Source organism: Anomalospiza imberbis, chromosome 1, assembly GCF_031753505.1.
Source record: "Anomalospiza imberbis isolate Cuckoo-Finch-1a 21T00152 chromosome 1, ASM3175350v1, whole genome shotgun sequence".
Taxonomy (NCBI): Eukaryota; Metazoa; Chordata; class Aves; order Passeriformes; family Viduidae; genus Anomalospiza; species Anomalospiza imberbis.
The window spans coordinates 134268425-134290795 of record NC_089681.1 but is presented as its reverse complement, the minus strand read 5'-3'; the positions used below and the strand labels follow the sequence as shown (position 1 = coordinate 134290795).

The window sequence follows — 22371 nt, the reverse complement described above, 5'->3', positions numbered from 1 at the left end:
AGAGAGTGTACTGCTGCAGTTAGAACAGGTCTAGCACACCTGGGGTGCAAGAAGAACTTTGTTGCAAGAAATATTTGATGTGACTGATGCTCTGCAGTCCTGGTCTGAAGTCTACCATACAGCTTGTGTGAGGGTTAGGGCTGGTGCTGGGAGCCAAAGAGAGCCTAGAGCTGCAGACGAAGGGAAGCTTGAGAGCAGCTGATAGTGAAAAGGTTGGGCCACAGGGATAGCTTGCCTGCAAAAACTTGGTGGTGGAAGCAATGGCTGAGGGGCCTGGTCTAAGGCTCAACATAACTTCTAGGTGTAGGGTGAAGTTTGAGATTATGTTTGACAGAAGGAAAGAGACAACAGCTGCAGCTGGCTCAGGGCTAGAAAGTGACTGTCCCAGGGAAGTGTAGGCTGCCAGAAGAACTTGGCAGCAAGAACTTCCTGGTGTGGGCACTGGCACCACATCCAAAGCCCAGCATATGGTTTGTTTGAGGCTTAAGGTTAGAGCTATGAGACACAGAGGACCTGGAGCTGCAGCTAGAATGGAGGTAGAAAGCAGATCTTAAAAAAAAAAAAAGGTGTGGGGTAGAGCAAATGTGGTAGAGAGAATATTTTATTGAGGGCACTGTTTGGAGGACCTGGTCTAAAGATCTGTGTTAGTGTTAAGGTGGGCATTTGGACAGAGAGAGCCTAGAGCTGCAGAGGGAGGAAGCTTAAAAGGGGGACATGTCAAAGGAAAGGGTAGACTGTGAGAAGAATGTGGCTGTGACAGTGTTTTGGTGTGGGCAATGGCTGGGGACCCTGCATTGTGACTCAGCATAAAATTACATTTTCCCTCAGGGTCACTGCTAGAACTGGGGGAGAGAGAGCCCTGGAGCTCCAGCTGAAGGTGAGTTAAAAGAGGTTTGAAAGGGAGGTCTAGGCTGCAAGAAGTGGACTGGGAAAATTTTTACTGTGGGCATTTGCTGGAGGGCCTCAGCCTCTATTCTATTTTAAGGGATAGGATTACAATTGAGGGAAAGTCATCCCAAGAGGAGTGTAGGCTGCAAATGCAATCAAGTTTTGTCTCTTCAAGTGACCCCTGAGTTCAGCTGCATCTGTTTCATGGATTCAGTGGAAAACCTGTGCCCACAGTGGTTCCTACAGGAAAGGCAAGTACAGGCAACCATCTTTGTTTGTGACACTTGAAATTGAGGAGGACAAATCTTTGCCTCAGACCTTGTCATGTAGATAGCCCAGGCCTTTGAATTTTTAAAATTTTGCTGTAATTGTTATGGTCAACATTTTCTGTTCTTCTGATTAAAAAAAAACCTTCTTTAGTGAGAACTCACATTTGCAGAGAAGAGCTCTTTAGAATCTATGCCAAGATTACAAGAAAGTCTTCTGGAAAAAGAGCAACTTCCTTCTTCAGCCTTCCCTATAAAAAACCTACTAAAATGTTTGCTATTTTTATTATTTATAAACCAAAATGCTTCAGTATATGGATTTACTCTGGAAAGATGAAGAAAGGCACATATGTGGCAGATGTTAGCCATGTTGATGCGTGCAGCATTGCACAATGCTCAGATGTCATGTTCTAAGTGTAATGTAAAGGATAAAATGGGTACTGAACTCTTCCAAAAGTCTGACTCCAAATCTATATTTAAGCATCTAAGTGACCTGCTTTTATTCAAAGGTGCTGACAACTCAGCTGCTTCCATTGACTGCAGCAGAATATAAGGGATTTTTTTGTTGTTGAATCCATTTTCAAGAACAAAAATTACAGTTGAGTATCTCTGTAACTCCTAAGTAATTCTGCTGGGGGAAAAAAAACCCCAAAATGGACAGAAAATTAAATACATCTCTGTTTTGTCCTACTCTCCATAAGATGAAAGCAAGGGACCATATAATAAATCCCAGTAACTGCTTCTATGCAGGAGGGAGATTAAACATTACTGCTTTGGATTCCAGCATGATAGGTAACTTTGCTGTTGAGATCACAATGGCAAAAGAGAAACGGAGACTTGCAACACATTTTTAAATTTATGTAAGCCTGTGTTGGGGTCCCAGACTCATGTATTGACCTTAGTTGCCCTGAACAGCCACACCTGGGAATACATTCTGCCCAGGACCTCCACTTAAGCTCAGGCAGGGCACAGTTTTGGTCTTTGCCTGAGCTACGTTGTCTCCAGGTCCGTGTTCTGGATATACCTTGGGCCTCTCTCCTAGGCAGCTTGCCTGCACCTCTGTTTCTGGCCCTGGATAGACCCTGTGCCTACATTGTGCCTTCCTGGATGGACCTGGTTCATCACTTCAGCTTCTCTGGGACTGCTGATGTGATGTGTGCTCTTGCCAGCACCCTTCCCACTGAGTGTGAGCCCTGTGTGCCCGTGCCTTGTCACTGAGAGCACTGGTTGCAGTGGGATGACCCTCACTTGTGGTTTGTCCACGTCATGGAGCTGCCCTGCTCTTGCTTCTCCCTAAGGATCTGGTCACCTTGCTGAAGCATCAGCGGATGAACAAAGATCTACAGCAGCCAGGTCAGTTTGTATTATTCAGAAGCTGATGTATGACTTATTGTAAAGGCACAGGAGATGTATGCTCTGTGTTACCCGTGGGTACTGGCCCCGAACAGTGACGGCAGATGTCATTGAGTTCCTCATCATCCAGCGGAGCAAAACTTATGCGGTGTTCGCTATTTCTGAGCTGGGCAGATGTGCCTTTGCAGGATGTTGCCTGTCACTGACCACATCCTCTGTGGCCATGGAGACAACCAAGAAACAGTCTGCAGGGGGTGTAACAGCACAGTGAGGTCACAGGGGTGCAATACTCTTGCAGGGGACCGAGCTTTCTGCATTTGCTGCACGGCGGCTGTAAGGAACCGCTGTGCTCAGGGAGCCGAGCTGGGGCGGGAGCAGCAGGCAAAGCCCTGCCGCAGAGATCCCTCTCATTCCTACAGATCCCTTACAGAGGGAACTGGAACCGGAGTAACTATCACACAAACTGTACGAAGTGCCGGTGTGAGCGGATGGGCGGTCCGGCTCCTCAGAGGACGGGCGATGGGCGTGAGGGCCGGAGGGCAGCGGACGAGAACCACTTTCTCCCGGGGGCGGGGCCGAGCCAGCGCCCACCTCCGCGGGCCCCTCTCCCTGAGGGGCGGGAGGCGCGGGCGGCCCCCCTGCCTCGCTGCCCGCGGCCGCGCAGGCGCCGCGCGCGAGGAACATGCGCAGTGGGGCGGCAGAGCCGGCGCTCCGCCGTTCCCGCGGGGGCGGGGCGGGCGCGCGGTGCGTGGCGGGCGGGCGGCGGCCGCTCCCCGCGGGGGGGGGGCGGGGCGGGGCCGCCGTGCCGAGCGGGGCCATTTCAGCCGCCAGGCCGGGATGCGCCCGGCGTCCCGCGGCTGTCCGCCCGCCGCCCGCTTGCCCGCGGGGCTGCGGCGCTGATCGCTCCTGCCCGCCCGCCGCTCTACCCCACACCAGCCCCTTCCACCTCTGCCGCCGGCAGCGCCATGGCGGCCCCCAGCAGCATCGTGCCCGTCATGGCGAGTAAAACCAAGACCAAGAAAAAGCACTTCGTGGCGCAAAAAGTGAAGTTGTTCCGGGCTAGCGACCCGCTGCTCAGCGTCCTCATGTGGGGGGTCAACCACTCGGTAAGCGCCGCCGTTCAACCCACCCGAGCCCGCCCGCCGCCCTGGGTCATCGCAGCCGGGGGCTGCGGGGGCGCGGGCGGGACCGGGGCAGGCACGTGCCGCCGGGAGCCCCCCGCCGGCTGCCGCCCCTCGCCCGGCGGGCCCGGGAGCGCGTTACCGAGCCTGGGGTGCGCGGCGCGGAGCGGCTGCGGCGCTCTGCCCGGGCGCGGGTGATGCGCGGGGGCCGTGCGGGGTGCCTGCGGCAGCCCCTGTCCGCCCTTTGGCCCCGCGGTTCCGCTCGGTGGCAGCGGGCGGGAGGTGCCCGGGAAGGGACGGTGCTGCGAGCGGAGCCCGAATAGCTCCGCTCCTGCCGCGCGCGGGCGTCGCATGGATGTGCTGCAGTTGGGAAAAATCCCGGTTATCAGTGGGAACTGGCCAAGTTCGTCCCGTGTCCGTGCAGTTCGCTTCGGCAAGTGTCCGCTGCCAGTGTGCGCGGGGGAGGGGAAGAGGAAGGGCTTGGTGTGGTAAGGCAGCAGAACTGCACCATTTGCGAAGTGCTCCATCACCCTGCGGGGACGGGCGGCCCGGGCTCCGGGAGAACCCCCGGCCGGGCGCTGGTCTGCGTTAAAATTAGGAGCCTGGTAAAGATGTCACATGGTTTGGGCATTACGAGGTCCAGGTCGCAGCTTTGCATCTTTAAATAGCCACCATGGCAGGTTAAAGTGTAGAGCCCAAAGATCGCCAGAAATCGGGTATCAGGGCAGTTGAGCAAAGAGCGTATTCCCTTCTGCTGGCGGAGCGAAGCCTGTACGCCTGTGTCGGGTTTGCATGGGTTACATCTGCTGCTGAGTAACGAGCGTGGAAGAATGTCAGTGTGCAATTTGAGATCAGACTACAAATTTTGAAACGGCCGCATAAAACCGACAGAGCAGCCTGTGGTATTTACTCACTATTCCTTTTGTTTCCTACACATCCATATCCCATGATTTTTTTACCTCTGTGGATGTTTCAGTAGTTTTTGCCCAAAGTCTGGAGTCTGTGCATCAAGTCTGAGCTCTGTTAGACTGTGTTAAACAGCACAGTGCCTGAAGTGAGGATCATGGGGAAATGCTTTGGCTGTATGTACCAGACAGAGGAGAAGCTTCAGTGAAGTTGAATAGTCTGTTTAAGGTAGCACTGTGAGTCAGTAGGTAATGGTGACAAAGGATTTCAAGTTTTCTGTAGGTCAGTTTTCAGCAGTGATGTCCTATGTCATGAACTGATAAGGCAGTAGTTATTTATCTACAAAGCAGAAATATCTTTAATTGTGGAAGTGCATGATATTCTGTTTGCCTGATTTGGGCTTAAATACACACATTTCTTTTGCTCCTTTTGTAGTGGCTAGTGTTATAGGAAATTCCCAAACAGGCCTCTTTAACGAACGAAAGCAAGCTAGTAATTACAGGGTGAGAGACTTGTACTGAATGGCAGCATGTGCTAGCTGTTCACTGTCTCCCTGAGGAGAGAGGGAGAAGATCACTGATGAAAGCAGAGATCTTCCTGTTGCAACAGCTCGTTGCTGTGTGAGTTCACAGTGGAAATACCACTAGTTTTAGAGGAAAGACCTCTTTACTACAAGTAATAACCAAGTATATAGTGACAAATGCAGCACCATATGTGATCCTCACCATCCTGCAGTCATTTGCTGTAGTGTCCATAGCTGTTCTCAGTAGAAAATGTAATAAAGTGTGTTGGTTCATGCACAGAAGATGCAAAATTGTGAACTGAAATCCTCTCATTGGAGAGGCTCAAAATAACAACACTAGCAACACAACTGGCTCAAAGAAAAGAGGCTTCACATTCACATGAAGGTGATGGTTGTAGGTGTGAATATCTGTTGTGTTCTGCAGATGGCATTCCATTTCCTTACCCCACTGCAAAATGTAGTCATGAGTAATGCTTGGAGGCCCTGTGGAAGTGAAATCCTGCTGAATGAGAGAGCATGGAAAAAAAGTTAATTTGATGCGTCCAAATTAAACATCTCGTCTTGGCCAAGAATGCAGCATTGAAGTGTTGCAGGCTTCTCTGTTAGATGCTTTTCCTGTCATTTTGTAATGCTTCATGTGGCAATGTCCAGCAAATGAAAATAAGTGTGCAGCATGGTTTAACTCTGTTATCACAAATAAGAGTTTCTCATGGGAGAAATACAAACAATGTGTGTGGACTAATTAAGAACAGGAATTAAGAATCCTTAGGTTTCTCAGCAGAATAAACAGAAATCCGTAAGCAAAGGCTAGACTAAGAACAGAGCAGAGATCATAGTTCATGATGGGAGTAATAAAACTTAGAACACAGTAATCATCTGAAAAACTATATTTAAGACTGCCTGTAGTGCCTATCAATTAATGAGACAATAGAAGTCTGAGTCTTACTAACTGTCTTGGGGAATAAGTATATATATATTGAAACAGTGAAGCTGAGATACAGTTCCTACGTTTCTGACATTGCTGCATGTTTTGGAAGGAGACACTTTGTGAAGATAAAAAAAGGAAAAATAGTATTTTTCTGCAGGTTTATTAATTTTTTAGTTTTGGGACTATACTTGATTGTGGAGTTTTGGAGGACTTTCAGAGTTCGAAATTGAATGTGAAGTAGTTAAGGAAAAAAAAAACCCAGCAAACTGTTGTCTTAACTCTCCTGTCCTAGAAGGAAACGTGACTCTAAGGGGAAAACCTAAACACTGGTGTCACAAAGCTGAGGGCTGACAGGAGAGGTGTGAATTCTTAATGGGGGGAAAAAAATTGCAGAGGCATGTCTGTTACCCAAGGTTCTTATCAATTACCCACACATTCAAGAAATGGTAAGCAACTTGATGTTAGGTAGAAGTAGAGAGATACCTAATGCAAAATCCTGTTTGGTAGTACAGTCAAATTCAGTAAACCTCAAAGGGCATGTGAGAGGAAACCATGCAAACATTACCCAATGTCTTACGAAGCAATAAAAAATGTGTTCACATTCACAGCTGTAAATTCATTTCTCAGTGTTCTGACACATGCTGAAGTATGAAGCTTGCTGCTAAGTGAAAGGGAAAGCAACTGTGTCCCATTTTGTAGATCTGATTGTAATACTGATGACTTGTAGCAGCAAAGACTAATTGTCAGTGCTTGGATCTTGCAGGCATCTGCATCATTAACAGTTGATTTTATCTTGGTCTTTTACCCTGTGTCAAAGATATTCTGGCTGTGCTACTGAAATAAATATTTAAACTCAGTGGTTAGTATGACTTAAAGCTATATTTTTACCTAGCACCATAATTGTATTTAATTTACAATTGATGTGGTAAATAACACTCTAACCTCTGTATTGTCACTGCTGCTGGATTTCTAATAACTGTAGGAAGGAGAGGGAAGGAAGGTAACATATAACTTGTTTTCTGTACCTAAAAATGAAAGCCACAGATGCTGTGTTTTCTGCATCCTATGATAATCATCCCAGGCACGATGATGGTGAGTGTGCTCTCACTAGAATTGGTTGCCTGCTTCTCTTAGGAGCTTGTTAGGAAAGCTGGGAATTGTAGGCTGAGGTCCTTCAAAACACCCTCCTGAAAGATGGCAGAAGACTAATACAAGTGGATTTTTTTGTAACTAATTTTGAGGTAAAGAACAGACTGCTGGAGAGCTTGCCTACTGTGTCAACCATTAAATTAAATATATTTAGGAGAAGAGCATGAATGCCTAATGAAGTTATTGAGCATACTGTATAAGTTAAAAAAAAACCCAACCAAAACCAAACAGGCCCCCCTCCCTGCCCCCCTCCCCCCCCCCCCAGCCCCTGGAATCTGTAATCACCATCTGTTTCTTGGATGATTACAAGCTGATCCAAAAATTTAACAGTGCCTGACTTCTCAATGGCACTTGCTGCCTAATAAGCAAGTGTGGTGAAACAAGAATACATGGATAAAATTACTTCCCCCCCAGCACTCTGTGGAGTACATCAGAAGGAGTGTACTTTCTGTGGCTAAAGAATTCAGCACACTCCAGTGAACTCCATGACCTTCTTCAACTGCTCACATGAGGCACTGTGAGCTTGATGCTACTGTTGCACTGTTCCTTGTATTCTTGCTTTATTTATAACAGAAGTGGAGCAATACCAGGACAGAATAATGAAAAGAGAGCTGTGGGACTTCAGTCTATCAGTGTACCTCTTGGATTCCTTCATCTTAGGGGTTAGAAACTGGGGGGGGGGGGGGGGGGGGGGGGGAGGGGGGAAGCATGACAAGTAAATGCATCTTTCTCTCCCTCTCATTCAGTAAGATATATTTGATCACATTAAGAATGCTTCTTTATCTGCAGAAAACTATAAAATGTGTGTTCTAGTCTGTTTTAAGTTTGGTGGTTTTCTTAACTAATATACTGGTTTTTCTTGTTACAAATTTTCATTCAAATACACAAGTAGCTCACTTATTAATTAATACCTGTCCTAATGTTTTAACATTCCACTGGAGAGCTTGTGAGGTAAAGTGGAACCTCTTGGTTGTGGCATAAATCCTTTTTCTTAGACCTGACTTAGCTATCATCTCTCCTAGGAACTTTCTGTCCTGACCCATGGTACATGTAGGAAAATGACACTGAAAAAGTGTTACTGAATTTTTCTGTAGGAAGATGAAACCAAAATAATTGAAAACTAAGTGATGCCCTCTGGAATACAAACTCCATGTTTATGATTAGCTTCCATTAAAGAAAGGTTGAGATTGGTTGACCAAAACAAGCCCACAGCACTTAGAACTAGTGGTGTGCCTTCAGAAGTTACAGGAGTTGATAACTTCTGTGTCCATATTTTTAATATAGTCTCAAATGATGATGTGACTGGTGGCACCCTGAGGATATGGAACCATAATATTGACTCATGGCACTGGCTGTCAGTACAACAGGTTGGTTGGAAACTGTCTTGGGGTGGGGAGAGCTACTCATCACTTGTCAGGTGTGTTCTTACTATTTGTGTTTAATGCAAAACATCACTGCTGCAGCTGTGTTATAAGTGGCTTTTCAAAACTAAGGCAAAGTAAAACTAAAGGTATTAACCAAGATTTTCAATAGTGAGCTTGGGAAAAAAACATCTTTTGAATTGTTTAATGAAGGTGGTGTTACACTATGGGAGAAGGCTCTTTCTAAGAAGCCGGAAGAAACAATGTATTAAAAAGCATTGATTACATCAGAGCAGATAATAAAGCAATTAAAGCTATTTTAAAGTAGTCACTTGGGCACTCAGCCCAGATGTTTCCATACAGAAGGAAGCAGAACAGGAAGAGCTATTTATTGAAAACTTAGTTCTTTTTTGGGTGTCAAGCTCTGTGTACTGCAGAAATTAACTTGATACTGCTTTTGCAACTGAGTGGGTGGACTAATAAAAATAAATTGTAAATATTATGGTTAGGTTAAGGGTAGTAAACATGCCTGCATGAAATACAAACGGGAGTGATATTTCATGTCCTTCTGTAAACTATTGAAAGGGACACATACAAAAGCTTTGGTTAGGGATGAGAGTGGAAGAGCTATGAAAGAGTTCTGACAGCAGTTTCAAAACTACTTTCTGTAGTTTCTTCCAGTGTACAATATAAGGTGCTGCAAAGGCTAGGGTCATTTTTTTTTTCCTGTGGATTTTTGAAACTGAATTTCATTAACCCCAGCAGAAAGGGCTGGACAATGTTCCATGAAGCAAATAGGCAGCATGAATTGGTTTTGTTGGCTCAACTTAGCTATCTTATTTGAGTATCCTGCACCAGATGCCTTGGGAGTCTCTAGGGTATTATTTTTAATTCCTTGCTCATTGAAGCAGACACTTGCATTATGCCCATTGCCAGGGCCTGGTAGATGTTTGTTTTCCTCCTGTAGTTTCAGGGTGGCAAACTTTGTTTACAGTAACTGACTCACCCCATTATTCAGTTCCTGTTCTGCAGTCCTGTTTTCTGTTCTTTCTTGAAAGCATCTTGTGCCTTAAGGATCCTTACACTAGCTATACATTATGCAACCTCATGACAACTTTATGGTAAGGTGAAACTACCGATTATTTACAGGTCTTCAGTGTAATCTTGCCAAAACTAAGCACATGGGAGCTGTAGTCATTTTGGCTTATGGGTATCTTGACTTGAGAGGTTAATCATCTTGGTTGTTAACTATGAGGTTTTAAAGGTCTGAAAGTAGTACGTATTCATCTCCATACTCCAGTATGAATTAATTATTTTATGTTTACTTCCAAGGCATATTTCCATGTGTTTCCATTTCTTTTACTTGGTACTTACTATGCAATATCTAACACAAGTTCTGATTTCCCTTCCTCATTTTCACTATTGCTAACTCATGTGTTTGCACTTAGCAAAATAGTTGAAGCAGTCTAAGAAATGGCTGCCTTGCTATGGTTGGTAATGAATGACAAACCTTGTTCGTTTTCATAGTCTGCATCCTGGTGCATGGTGAAATGAGCTAGCTTTGAATTGTTGAGATAGTGACTTCTTGCATGTGGTTTGCTATGTGATAATCTGTCTTATGATTTTCCTGTTGAGCCTCTGTAATAAGTTAATTAGTCTTGTGTTGAGAGATTGCTTAATAAGGGTGTTGTGAAAATTGTTTGAAGTAGCTGAATGCTGTAGTGATGGATCTCAAACTGAAAAGAAAACCTTAGCTTTATCTTCAAAGGATGGGGTTGAATAGTTTGCAGTAGAAGTACGTAATGGCCATACACCTTTTAGAGTACTTGATTTTCCTCGGGTTTGGTGAACAGCTACCTTGTGTACTGAGGCAAGGTAATTAGTCAAATCCAGCTCTTTTGTGTGCATTGTAAGTTCCCAAGGCAATCCTAATATTCTTAACACAACTGTGAGTATATGCATGATCCTTTTAGATTGTAAGACAAAACTGAAAAAAATGGCATTCCCTTATGTGCCATTATTAGAAAGCCTGTGGAGCTCCTTGGTGAGATTGAGAGTTAAAGAACCACCTTTCCTGCTTGAGCTAACTGGTTTAGTCTCACTTTTCCTCATCTCCCTCCTGATGTCTTAGTCATATGCTGTTTCACAACTCGGCTATAACTATGTTTGCATTTTATCAATCTCTGCCATTTGAGTCTTCCTGGTTAACAAGTTCAGCTGTATCTGTTTTCCTTATTAGCTATTACTCATCTCAGAAGTAATAATCCAGAAAAAATAATACATTTTGAGGAGTTTTTTAGATGGACCATAATTCATTGAAGTTCATGGTCCAGCTATGCAAACAGCTGTGCCAGAACAAAGAATGCGGAGTTGATTCAAAGCTAGAAGAGATGGAGGAAAATAACTTCCTTGTAAGGAAGTGCCAGTTTAAGCCAGTGTAAGGTTAGACAAAATACAACCTCCATAATACTGAAACCTGCTAAAGCTGGGGCTGCTGGACTGGTTTCCATTCTTTCTGGTACTGGTCTGATCCTATGGTAAGTTCATTTGGGGAGATACGCTAACAGAAATACAAATGCAGAAAAGTGAATGGGGTAGGAGTTGTATACCACAGAAGGCCATATTCGTTAGGGTCAGTCCCAGCTTACAAGAGGAATTGCAAACACTGCAGGGAGCATAAAAGGAAGAGTCTGATGTATGTATACTTAGAGGTGAGTTTTTATAGTAGCTTAAAGACAGTTGGAGGGACTTGTAAAGCTCTAGAGTAAGCTCTTTGACTGACCACTGATCTTCTATCTATAGCTCAGTTTCATGTATAGAACCTCAATTTAAACTGTTGTCAGCAGTAAAAAAAACCCACTTGAGTAGAGAACTCTCACTGGATTCTGCACTTGTTATGAGGAGATCTTTCTCAACTATTTTAGTCTCTTGAAATAGTGTATTTTGAAAAAGAGAAAACTGTCTCTATGGCACCCATTGGTTTCTGGTCATCTCTACAGTCTTGGTTTTTAGAACATGGTAAACCCTCTAGCTTCATAACTTGCATGTCCAGAGACTGAATGTTTTCAGAAAAGTTGAAATTATTTCCTAGGGGCTGGAGCTCTTGAGGTTGCTTTTAGAGGGAACTGCCAACATCTGGAAGAACTTCTAAACAATAACAATTCTTGAGAATCCTACCTTTAAATAGTCTCCTGCAGCCTATCAAACATGTGGCTGTAGCAGTCACTGACTTTTTTGTTTGGTGGGAGGGGGTCTTCTGGGGTTTTACTGGAGAGGGAGAAAAATACCCAACTTGGTTAACCAAAGACCAGTTAAAAGAAAGCAGCTTATTAATAGTTTAACTATACTGAACTGACATTGAGAAATATTTGATTAGCTTGTGGTGCTAAGCCTCAATAATCATGTTGCTCAGTGTTTTGTAGACCCTTTCTAGATCATGTGGGTAACAAAAGCATTTTTAGTACAGCAGGTTATGATGTCAGTGTTGCTGGCTGTGCTTTTTATTTGTTCAATATGCTTTTGTCTCTCAGAAATGTAAGTTTTCTGTAGTTAGTGTTTATTGGTGTTACGGTGTGATGTGACCCTTGTGGGTTGGGTTCTGGGTGACTATAACAAAACTTTCTAGAGGAGCTAAGAGATAAATAGTTGTTAAAGTTTGTGGTTGTTGGGGCCCTTTACAGTGTGCAAATCTCATGTATTATGGTTTCCTGGAGCTGAGCAAAAGTTGGAAGATTGACATAGCAAAAGCAAGGGTGCTTATCTCTAAGCTCATGGTTTGGTCTTTCTGACTTTTTGTATTTTGAACTGAGCATAAAGCTAGTTTTGGGAAACCAAGTTGCAAAATACCAAAAATTGAGAAAACATTCGAGTTGAGGAATGGGATATATATTTCTACTTCTGGAAGAGGAAGGACTTACCAGTAAATGCTGTCTCAGCTGGCTATTCAAAAGAGCTGGTTTTCTCTCTGGGAAAGACAGCAATCTCAGACAAGCTGACTTTACTGGAAAGCCCATTCCAAACCTCCTCAGTCACTGCAAACTTGCAGGTAGAGGGCTCAGAAATGACTCACTCAAACTGAAATGCAGTGTCAGATGCTTGACACCAGCTTCCTCTGCAGTGCCTTGGGGTTGATGCAAATTAGGGTGTCCCTGCTGCTCTCAATGTGTGTTCCCCCTGCCCTTAGTAGCAGAGGAGACTTGCAAAGAAATTTTCCTGTTTAATAATTCCTTCAGGTCTTAAGCAGAATTGTAAGATTAATGTGCTTTCAGTCTGACTCATGATTTGCTTTGCAGTGTGTGGTACGTTAACCAGCCTTCTCCTGTGATGACACAGTGGACAGGACTAAACAAGAAAAGCTTTCTGGATATTCCTCAGGCTTACAGAAGACAAGTGGTAAAAGTCATTTACAGAAACAAAACCGTAGTGCTTGTTAACAAACCTGTGTACCTGCTTACAGGCAAAAAGCACTGCAACCACTGATTTTGGAACCTCCTGCCCATTCTGTTCCTGATATAGCAGCTTTTCCAGCTGTTATTTTGGGCTTCAGCTGATTCAACAATGCTGCTCTTTCTCTTTCTACCTATAGCTGCAGGCAGTTGTGGCTGGTTATTTCATTTGAGTGAGCAATGTCCTTCAGGCTGTGTTGGCTCAGGGATGTTAATAGGGTTCAGATGTCTGTGCGCTCACAGAATCCTGCACCCCCTGTTGCTCCTCTGCTTGTTCTGTTGCAGTACATCAAAGCAAAACAGTACTGAAATATTGAATATCTGGACTATTGCTAGTGCAGTATGCCTTTTTCTTGGTGTGAGGGTGGTGTCCACAATCTCTCCCACCTGTTGAGGTTTTTCCCCATGTTACAACAGTTACATGGTGTTGGTATTAGTGCTTTTAGTCCACTTTACTCTTCAGACATTACTTTTGTACTTGATGAATCTCTCAGAAGTATATTGGAAGTTTCTCCTTGGAAGATGACATTCCATAGGATATTTTTAATATTCCTGTCTTGCTGAGGAAATCTCCCAGACTTTCATATTTAAGTCAAGCTTTTCATTTTCCGGTGAACGACTTGCTGAGGCTCCTGACTGAACGTGACTTGTTTCACAATAATAGGTTAAGCACCTAAGAAGTTACTGGAAGAGCCTGAAAGTGGTGGTTGCTCCTGCATGATGTGCTGGTCACCTGAAAGATGAAAATTTATTGGGTTCTGATGGGTGATGACTCTTTTACAATGGGTTGCTTCTTGCTCACTACTCTGGAGCAATGTGCCCGAGGTCTTCTTCACCCCATTATAAATGCCCTTCAAAATGTAGAGACTCCTTCCTGAAAAGCCTGTTCCTAACTGTTTTAGAGGAGAATGTGTGTAATGACTGGTCGTTTGGGAGGGTGTCTTTGTATTGCTGAAATTGTTAAGCCATCCTTGTAGTATTTGACATTTAAAAATACTTGTTTTATCTATGTGCCTTAAGACTTACTAGGGTCATGAAAACATTCTTGTTTGATTTTTGTCACAAGATAGAATACTGTTCTTGTGGCAGCACAATGCTGAATAGTTCAGAAATTAAAAACAGATGAAGGATATAGAAATATGTTTAGCTGGCAGACAGTAACTCAGTCACTGAAGTTGTTGTTGCTATGTGCATATGATTATCTCATATAATATAGCAAGGCTGAAATTCACTTTAAAACTGCATTAATGGCTTAAGAAATCTGTGGGGTTTTTTATTTACAAGGTGAAATTGGTTTAAACCATATTTTCATGTGTGTAACGTTATGTAGTTGAATTGGCCAAGATATCAGCTGGAACCTGGACACAAGGGCACAGACATCCTTGTATTCAGGTGGTGGAAAGTAATACCTGAAGTAACTGGCTTGCTTGTATTTGTGTTGCCATGGGACCCCTTTTGAATTGAAGACATCATCCATGAGATCTGTGTCATGTAACTGAGATTTCAGGACTGCTTGTTTCTCAGTCAGACTTGTATTCTGACCAATAGCGGCCTTTTGATAAGCAAAACTGAAAGGAACTTGGATCATCTGTGTCTTGCTGATAGTCTTGAAATATATATAGCCTATTCCTCAAAAAAAAAAAGGTAATAAAGTGGGGAAATCTGAAATGTTCTATAAGCATTTGACTTGCTGGTGAAAGGCTTTGAAAAGAGATAATTTGGGACACACTGATTTCTGACATGGGAAGCACTGTATTTAAATAATAAGAAATGTAGGCCTTCATTAAAGGAAGAACATAGATTTGGTTGTGTGGAGTTCTCAAGATCAAGCTGTATAGCTACTTGTAAAGACAAGTAGTTTTACTGCAAAGGTTTCCCTGATTTTTCTTCACCTGCTATTGCAAACAAATAGTGGTGCAAGCTGGCATGGACCATTTGGATGATGAAATTTAATACTATGGCTTCAAGTAGGTGGAAGAAGCAACTGAGAGACAAGATAGTAAAGCATGATCCTTGAGCTACATTTTCTCTAGTGCTTACTTACCTTTGCTTCACTAGCTGGCAAGCCTGAGCTCAGAATTGGTTTGTCAGATTCGTGCTTGCTGTGTTTTTCCCCTTACTTGAATGTAGGTTTTTCATAGAAGTTGCTGTGTAACCTTCCATGCTAGGCAGCTCTGCTGAGGGATATGAAGACTCATCTTTCTGGGTACTATGGAGTGTATGTGGAGCCTTGCTCCATGCGTTTGATGCATCCTGCTTTTCCATACCATGCAATATGTACTAATAGCAGTTGTCTAGGTAGTAGTGTTTTTCTCTCTCCTCAAGTGAGAAATACTCCTCGAGTATGTCAACTACTTAAAATATAATTCTGTCGGCTGTAACCATAAAGAGTATTTAGTTTATGGAAATGATCTCTCAGTTGTTAGAAGTTTGTTTTGTCCAGGAATGCTAAACTTTGTTACAGCATAGTTGTTGATATAGTTATGCCATACAGCAATCTCTACTATTTGTGCTAGACTTCTTGACCACTCTTTAAAAAACATGCAGTTTTGTGAGTTTTCAGATATGTCTAATGTCTCAGAGCTTGTGGTAGGGTGGACAAAAGGAACCAGACAAACCAGGAGTGAAAATGCTCAGCTTTTGGACTCTTTGAACATAAAATAAACAGTATGCAGTGAGTCATAGCACTGCTGCTACATAACTGAGGGGAGCTTGCAAGTTTTTTTTTTTTTAAATGGACTGTCCAAAGGACTGGTTTTGTTGAATTTTACTGTATCTTCTAGGACAGATAAGCTGATTTCCTGCCTAATTAACTTACTGCTTTCTGAAGTGTTTCCTAAAGCTTTGAGATCCTGTGCATTTACATGTATTTGCACAAGTAATGCACAAAGGACAGTGCTCAGGAGAATCTGACTGGGGCTTCTGGTGGAGTTGGCAGCACTCATGTTGCACGAGGTACCTGTTTCACAGCTCCCCAGGGAGCAGACAGCTTTGCAGCCTCCTTGGAGGGCCATGATAAGTGGAACAGTGATAGAAATGCAGTCAAACAAATCCAGCCTGCTGCTCTGCCTTTGGGCCAGTCAAGCTGGCACGGGTCGTGGACACTGAAATCTGCTCTTAAAGCATCCAGGGTGACTGATCAGAGAGAGGTGCCCATGCTGTGGATGTCTAAAGTTTTAGAATTGTAATTGCCACCAAAAATTAAAATGAAATAAATTGTGCTCAATTACTTCAAAGACAGATTAAGCTAACCACCAATGAAAACTCCACAACATTGTTAGTCATCTTCAATTATCCAGGCCATGACTGCAGAATTGTTGCATGATTCTATAGTAAATATAAAATATGTCCAGTGTTAGTATAAACATCTTCTACCTAAGTGATACTTTCCTTGTCACTTAGCTCCAGCAGAAACTGAAGACATTTAATCTTGCTAATTTTCCATGGTGATTTACTAATGAGCAACTTAAATTATTTATTGGCTCCCTCCCCGCCCCCTTCCCAGGTGTACTTAAGGTCAGGAAGTATGAAATAACTTAACCTGACACCAGTAATACTGCAGTGTAATACCTTCACTTCTGAAGATTTCCAGAGATCTAAAGCTGGCATTGTACCTTCACTCTCCACATGTGGAAGAGGAGGGGTGTTCTGCAGACTAGAGGGGAATTTTGTTTGGGGATTTACATGCCTTTCAGTTGTCTTTCTCTGATTTCTGGCCAAGTTGTTATATAAAAGCATGGCTTCATCATCATAAGTGTGGGCCTCCCTAAAACCTGTCCTTTCCACAGCTAGCAGTGTGTGTGTGTCTGGTCAGCTGCTAGCCTGCTGAAAACTAACACTGTGTGAAGGCAGGCAGGGGAGGGCAGAAAGGACAGGAATGGGATGCGAGCGCTGCTGGGAACAGTGGGCAGGAGAGCACACTGGGACTTGAGCTGTGTGATGCCTTGCTGCAGAGATAAGGCTACCCTGATCTATGCCAGCTGTGAACTGGCATAGTTCACATAGTTCCTTTTTGGGACTCTATTAGTTTCTCTCCTGCATGGAGGGTAATGATTTTGAAACTTGGAAGGTTGTAATGGTGATCCTCAAGAGGAGCAATAGATGAAAAAGTAAAATCACTGTCTGCTACTGCTTGAAGTTACTGCTTCTGTGTTTTACCAACAGCCTTACCCTAATAAGCCTCCTTATTCTTGAGCCAGTTGTCCTCTAACAACAGATACCAAGTCTCTTAATACTTAATCAATTTTGTGCTTTCTATGTTGAGAAAAGAAGCAGTAAAATCTGACAACTCTGATATTGCCAGTTTCAATATCAATCTTTCAGGGGAGATGTTTTTAGAGGTATATACAACAAACGCTAGGCAACTAAAATACAAAGGAAATGAAAGTATAGTCTCTAGAATGTGATTTTGTAAAAATCCCTTTGGAATACAGATAGTCCATATCCACGGTAGCTTTTGGTATCTTGCAAGTGCTTCTGCTTGTCCCAGGGGAGACACAGATACCAGTTTTAGTCTATAGCTGAACCTAAAACTGAATGTGTCAGACTTAGGCCATCATAAATACAGTATTCTGTCTTTAATGTTGTGGGTTTTGCAGTAAGTGATAAGGAAACCCGAACAAACCGTTCTCCTGCTGCTTTGCCAAGAAATGGGAAAGTTACTCTACTTCTTTGTTAGTCCTCTGATGAGACCCCTTCCTGGCATTATATGAGATGATTGAAAATCTTCACAGAAATGATACCCTTTTTCCATGCCTAGAGTCTCTTCCCTTCTATTTTTGAATGTACATCACTTACATCTCCATCACTGTGTCCCCTTCCAGTTTAGGGTTGTGTCTCTAGTAAATCTTTCCCCTGAGGGACAATTTATGCTTACTCTGAATAACAATTTGCCGGATACATAAAGCTGTATTTGCTTGCTTGCATCTATATGTCTTTAGGGACTCTGACTATATGCTCCTAGTAAGAGTCTTGGAAGGGATAACTTGTGGTTCATTTTCAGGTGTTGCTTTACTTTTACTTCCTTTCAGCAACAGTTGTTGTTGGTTGGGTCCTATTGTCCCCCCACCCCCGTTCTCTGTATTGTACCTTTGGCCAAACTATTTTATAGAGAGGAGAAAATATTTTTAGGAAATTGACTCTTAGTTTTCTGGTGGGATCTGACAATTACTGCAGTCACTGGAAAAGGGACAGGAAGAGCTGCCTGGTGGGGTGCAGGAGCAATGAGTCTGTCCCCTTGTGATAGGAGCAAACTATTGGCTTTGGTGTCCTGCTTCCCAGTTTTAAGTTCACACATTGGGGGCACTTGTAGACTCCCACAGCAGTGCCACTCTATAGGTGTCTTGGACAAGCAGATATGGTGTCTACATGGGTGAAAAAGTAAGAGAACTCTAATTGAGATTACATAGGTTTGTGCAGCCACTGTGCACTGCCGTATGTTTTACATGATACATCTAATAGTTAACTGGCTTACTAAAAAAGACCTTCAGCACCTACTGTTGGTCCAACATACCGTTTTAATTTGCCTTTGTTCAGAGACTGACATCTCCTCTCTCTGTTGCTTCAATAAGAGACATGCTTCAGATTCAAGTGGTTTTTCTCCTGAGTGACCTATTTGTATTTTGTCATGTGGTCTTTCTATTAGGCTGTGTCCCAGCAGTATGAATTGCAGCAGAGCAGCAGTGCTACCTGTGGCTTAAGGTACAGTGATAATTAGCTCTGATCAAGCCCTTCTCAGCTGTGTCTGTGGCTTCAATAAAAGGAGGCTGAGTTCCTACTGCTTAGTTTATGCTGGCTCTAGTATTTGTCTGATCATCCAGTAAATCAATTCAGCTTGCTAAAAGACCAGAGACTAATCTGGCAAAAAGTCTGTGTTTTGGGCTTTTATTTTGTTCTCATTTTTGCTGGTTTCATAGGCTGAATCAACTTGCCTTCTGCTTGAAGGGGTTGTTGGTAGAAAGGGGAAAAGGAGGCAGGACTGTTCCCTCTTGCCAAGTGGCAAATGATGTAATTCAGCTTAGCTGGGAAGCAAAAGGCTGGAAAAACCACAGCCTGAGCTGGTCCTGCTGCTGGCTACTGTCTGGCTAGGTCACCAGCTGAGCTCAACAAAAGACATGTTGAATGCCAGGGGGTGGGAGGCTGGATCTGGCTGACAAGCTGGGTCACTCTGTGTGGAGCTACATTTGAGAAGGACATGAGCAGAGTTAGCACTCTAGTGCTGCATTGTATTGTACAGTAGTCCTCTGAAAGAGTTACTCTGACAATGACTATTTTCCCTTTCTTATGCTGTTAGGTTTCCATACCTCAAACCTGATACCTGGCAGTACTTAGATACTTGCACTGATGTGCTTTCAATAGTAGCTTCTAGTCTGTGTGAGTTGTAATGTACATACTTTGTGCAAATATTCTAGCTCTTCCTTTAATGATGGCAGATCTTGGTGTGGGCTTGAGGAATTCAGACTTGAGTTGACTCCACATACGACATGTGCATCAGATACTTCCGGAGTATTTTGGACCTGCAACTGAACAAGTATTGTGCTTTGTGGGGAGTTTTCTGCTTACCTTTCTATCACTTTCTGCAAGAGTTTTTTGTCATCACTACCTGCCTTTTTTTTTATTTCTTTTCATAACCTGGATGTTCTGGTATCTTACCTACATAAAATACTGTATCCTATGAAGGTCTCTAAAGAGAATTGTGACTGCATGGCAAATGTTCTTGGGAGATATATTCATCTGACTTCTTGGATTGTGGCCAAACTGACTTCTCATTTTGATATTAAAGACTTTCAGGTATTGTGATTAGTTTTAACACTTCCTCCTCCTTTCAGGATTCTCTGCACAACACTATTGTAAGAGATGTGTATTAGTGCATGCCATGACTAATGAGCACTAGACTTGAATGAAGCTTTGGAGACAAGAATTTTGATGCTTGTCTCTAACATACTTGGAGATAGCTCTGGTGAATGCTTAAAAGCTTTCATTTTTTGTCTCAATAGATTAAATTTCATACTTGAATTCAAATCTTAGATGCTGCTTATGGTTTGTTGATGTTAGGGGTCTCTAGTGCATTTTCTACAGTTCATTTGCGAAATGTACCAGAGATGCAAATTAGGTGGCATCTGACTCTTTACATCCGTAGCATGCAAGTGTTCTGGTGGTGAGGTAGACAGCTACTTTTTATATGTGCCATAAAAGAAAATTGTAAATACTGCACCAAGAGTGGAGAATGGCATATTCGAGTAAATCCTTGTAATTTCAGGGGACTTAAAACACAATCAGTGGTCTTGGCAGATGGCCAAGGGCACAAGCAGCTTCTGGAACTCTTCCAGCTGTTAATGGAGTGTGGGTTCTGATTAAATTTACTGTGGCCACTGAGTCTTGGTCTGCTTGTCTCTGCATGTGTTAATGTACGCTTTTCCAACAATTAATATTTAAAATCTGTTTTAATACTCAAAAGCAGTTTTACAGTATCCTCACAACATAGATCTCTCCTTTATGTTAAGCACAATGAAGACTGAAACACCAGGAGCATGAGAGAAGCCCTACCATAAAAACTAGCTGTTGTAAAAGCCTTGAAATATTTGTGCTGGCAGCCTTGCAGCCTCCCAAGGAATGCTGCTGCATTAGTTATGTGAAATCCATTCTATAGTTGACATAATGAACTGATTACAAAAAATAAAATCTAATATAGTAGAATTGTGGCATGGTCAATGGGGTCTTTGACGAGATGTCAGGGTGGTAGTTTGGACACGAGCCTGCTGGATTGGCTGCTTTTCTGTTTTACTGCAGCTGAAAATGTTGCAAAGAAATGGATTCATAGGGCAGTCCCTTGTACTTCCAGATATGTCAGTGAAAGGAGGTAAAGTATTAAAGTAATTAAAGTAAGTAAAGTAATTAAATTAAAGTAAGATGGCTTTAGGATGAGGTTATTCTTTTAATTTGGAAGAAATTGGAAGTTTCTTAAACTTCAGACCCCAAAGAGTAAATTTGTAAGAATTGCCAGGCTCATGCCAAAGGCAAGTTCAGTTCTGCAAGAGCACTCCTGTTAAAAGGCTACAAATGCTTTTTACATCAATACCACCAATAGTTTGAGACAAGGGGAAAGTAGATTACTATAGCATTTGTGTTAGTGCTGGTATGATCCTTCAGAGTAGGTGGCTATATATTGGATGAGTTCAGCCCTCTACATAGAAGTATGTTAGAATTTTTTTTTTTACCTTATGAACTTTTCAGGTCAAGGCATAAATCTAATTGAAGTAAAAGGTGAAGTAATACTTTTCATGGAAAATATCTTAATGCAAGAACATAACTGCATTAGTCTACAAAAATGAATGGCTATGCCACAATAAAATTATTTAAAGAATTGTTTATGAGAAACCTTCCAAGTAAGACTGTATCTGTAAGAGAAGTCACCCATGTGAATTGAGAAACTTTTTAGGTTCTTGATTAGGTGATTTTTCTTCCCAATTAATAATATATCATACTATTGTGATGTAAGTGCAGTGATGTCAGATAGGCTTTAGTATATTTGAAATGCCTTTACATTGTTTTGTTAAATTCTGTATTATTTGTAATGTTTTAGGGTGCCATTACATGTGATACATTATAGAGGTCTATGAATTTTAAATAATTACTTTCTGTTTATAAAAAAAAATCTGATTTCTTGCTGCATTTCTTCTCCAGTCTTTTGTTACTTATGCTGGTTAGCTTGCAAATTGTTGGAAGTGAACCGATGAAAGTCTGTGGAGCAAGGCTTCAAAGCTCCTGCTAAACTTCCAGAATTTGATGAGACTCCAGCAATACTTAACTGTGTTACATATTTAAGCAAGACTCCTTCGTCTTCACTATACACTTTTTTCATGCTGAAGAGGTGAACCAAGACTCTGACAATACATGCAGGGTAGTACCTTGATTCTTACAAAAATAGGAATCTTTATTGTGTAGAGGACCTAGAAAAAATTATTTTGAGACTAAGGCTAAATCTAAGGGAGGTGAAACTAGGGAGCTATGTTCTGTGCCTCACTGAAAAAATTTAGCTAAGTGACTTGTTAGTTGCTATGATGTGGTGAGCATTAGATACCCTATTTCAGTGTGTTCTACTCTGAAGAAATACTGAATATTGGGAAGTGAAATGTGACTGTCAGTTGGATGTTAAATATGCCAAGTACTAAAATGTTGTTTTAAACACTGAGGTTTTAGAGAAAGATCCTCCATCTTATCTTGTGGGTAGATCAGGGTCCTGCCTTTGCAGTCTTGAACTATAAGGTAAACTGTTTTGAAATGCATTATTCCCATTCTGAGCACCATTATTCTGGAAACTGATGAGAACTGATTCTATAGCTAATGCAAATTTAATGTTGTGGTGTAAATTATAGCTATTCATAGCTCTTTTCTATAAGAAGTGATGCACAGTCTGCAGTCTGTGGGTGGGA

The 22371-nt window shown here is 42.6% G+C and overlaps 1 protein-coding gene across 3 annotated transcripts in view; it reads left to right on the top strand.

Annotated features, from left to right (window-relative positions):
* Positions 1 to 3284: 3284 nt before the first annotated feature.
* Positions 3285 to 22371, top strand: part of PIP4K2A (phosphatidylinositol-5-phosphate 4-kinase type 2 alpha) — a 108050-nt gene continuing 88963 nt past the window's right edge. For 2 of the 3 annotated variants that reach the window (XM_068212790.1, XM_068212799.1), the window contains exon 1: positions 3345 to 3613. In XM_068212790.1, the coding sequence (XP_068068891.1) occupies positions 3473 to 3613 (141 nt within the window). In that variant the 5' untranslated portion in view covers positions 3345 to 3472. Of the gene's footprint in view, positions 3614 to 22371 lie in introns of all 3 variants that reach the window. The other variant, XM_068212783.1, reaches the window with a different exon arrangement.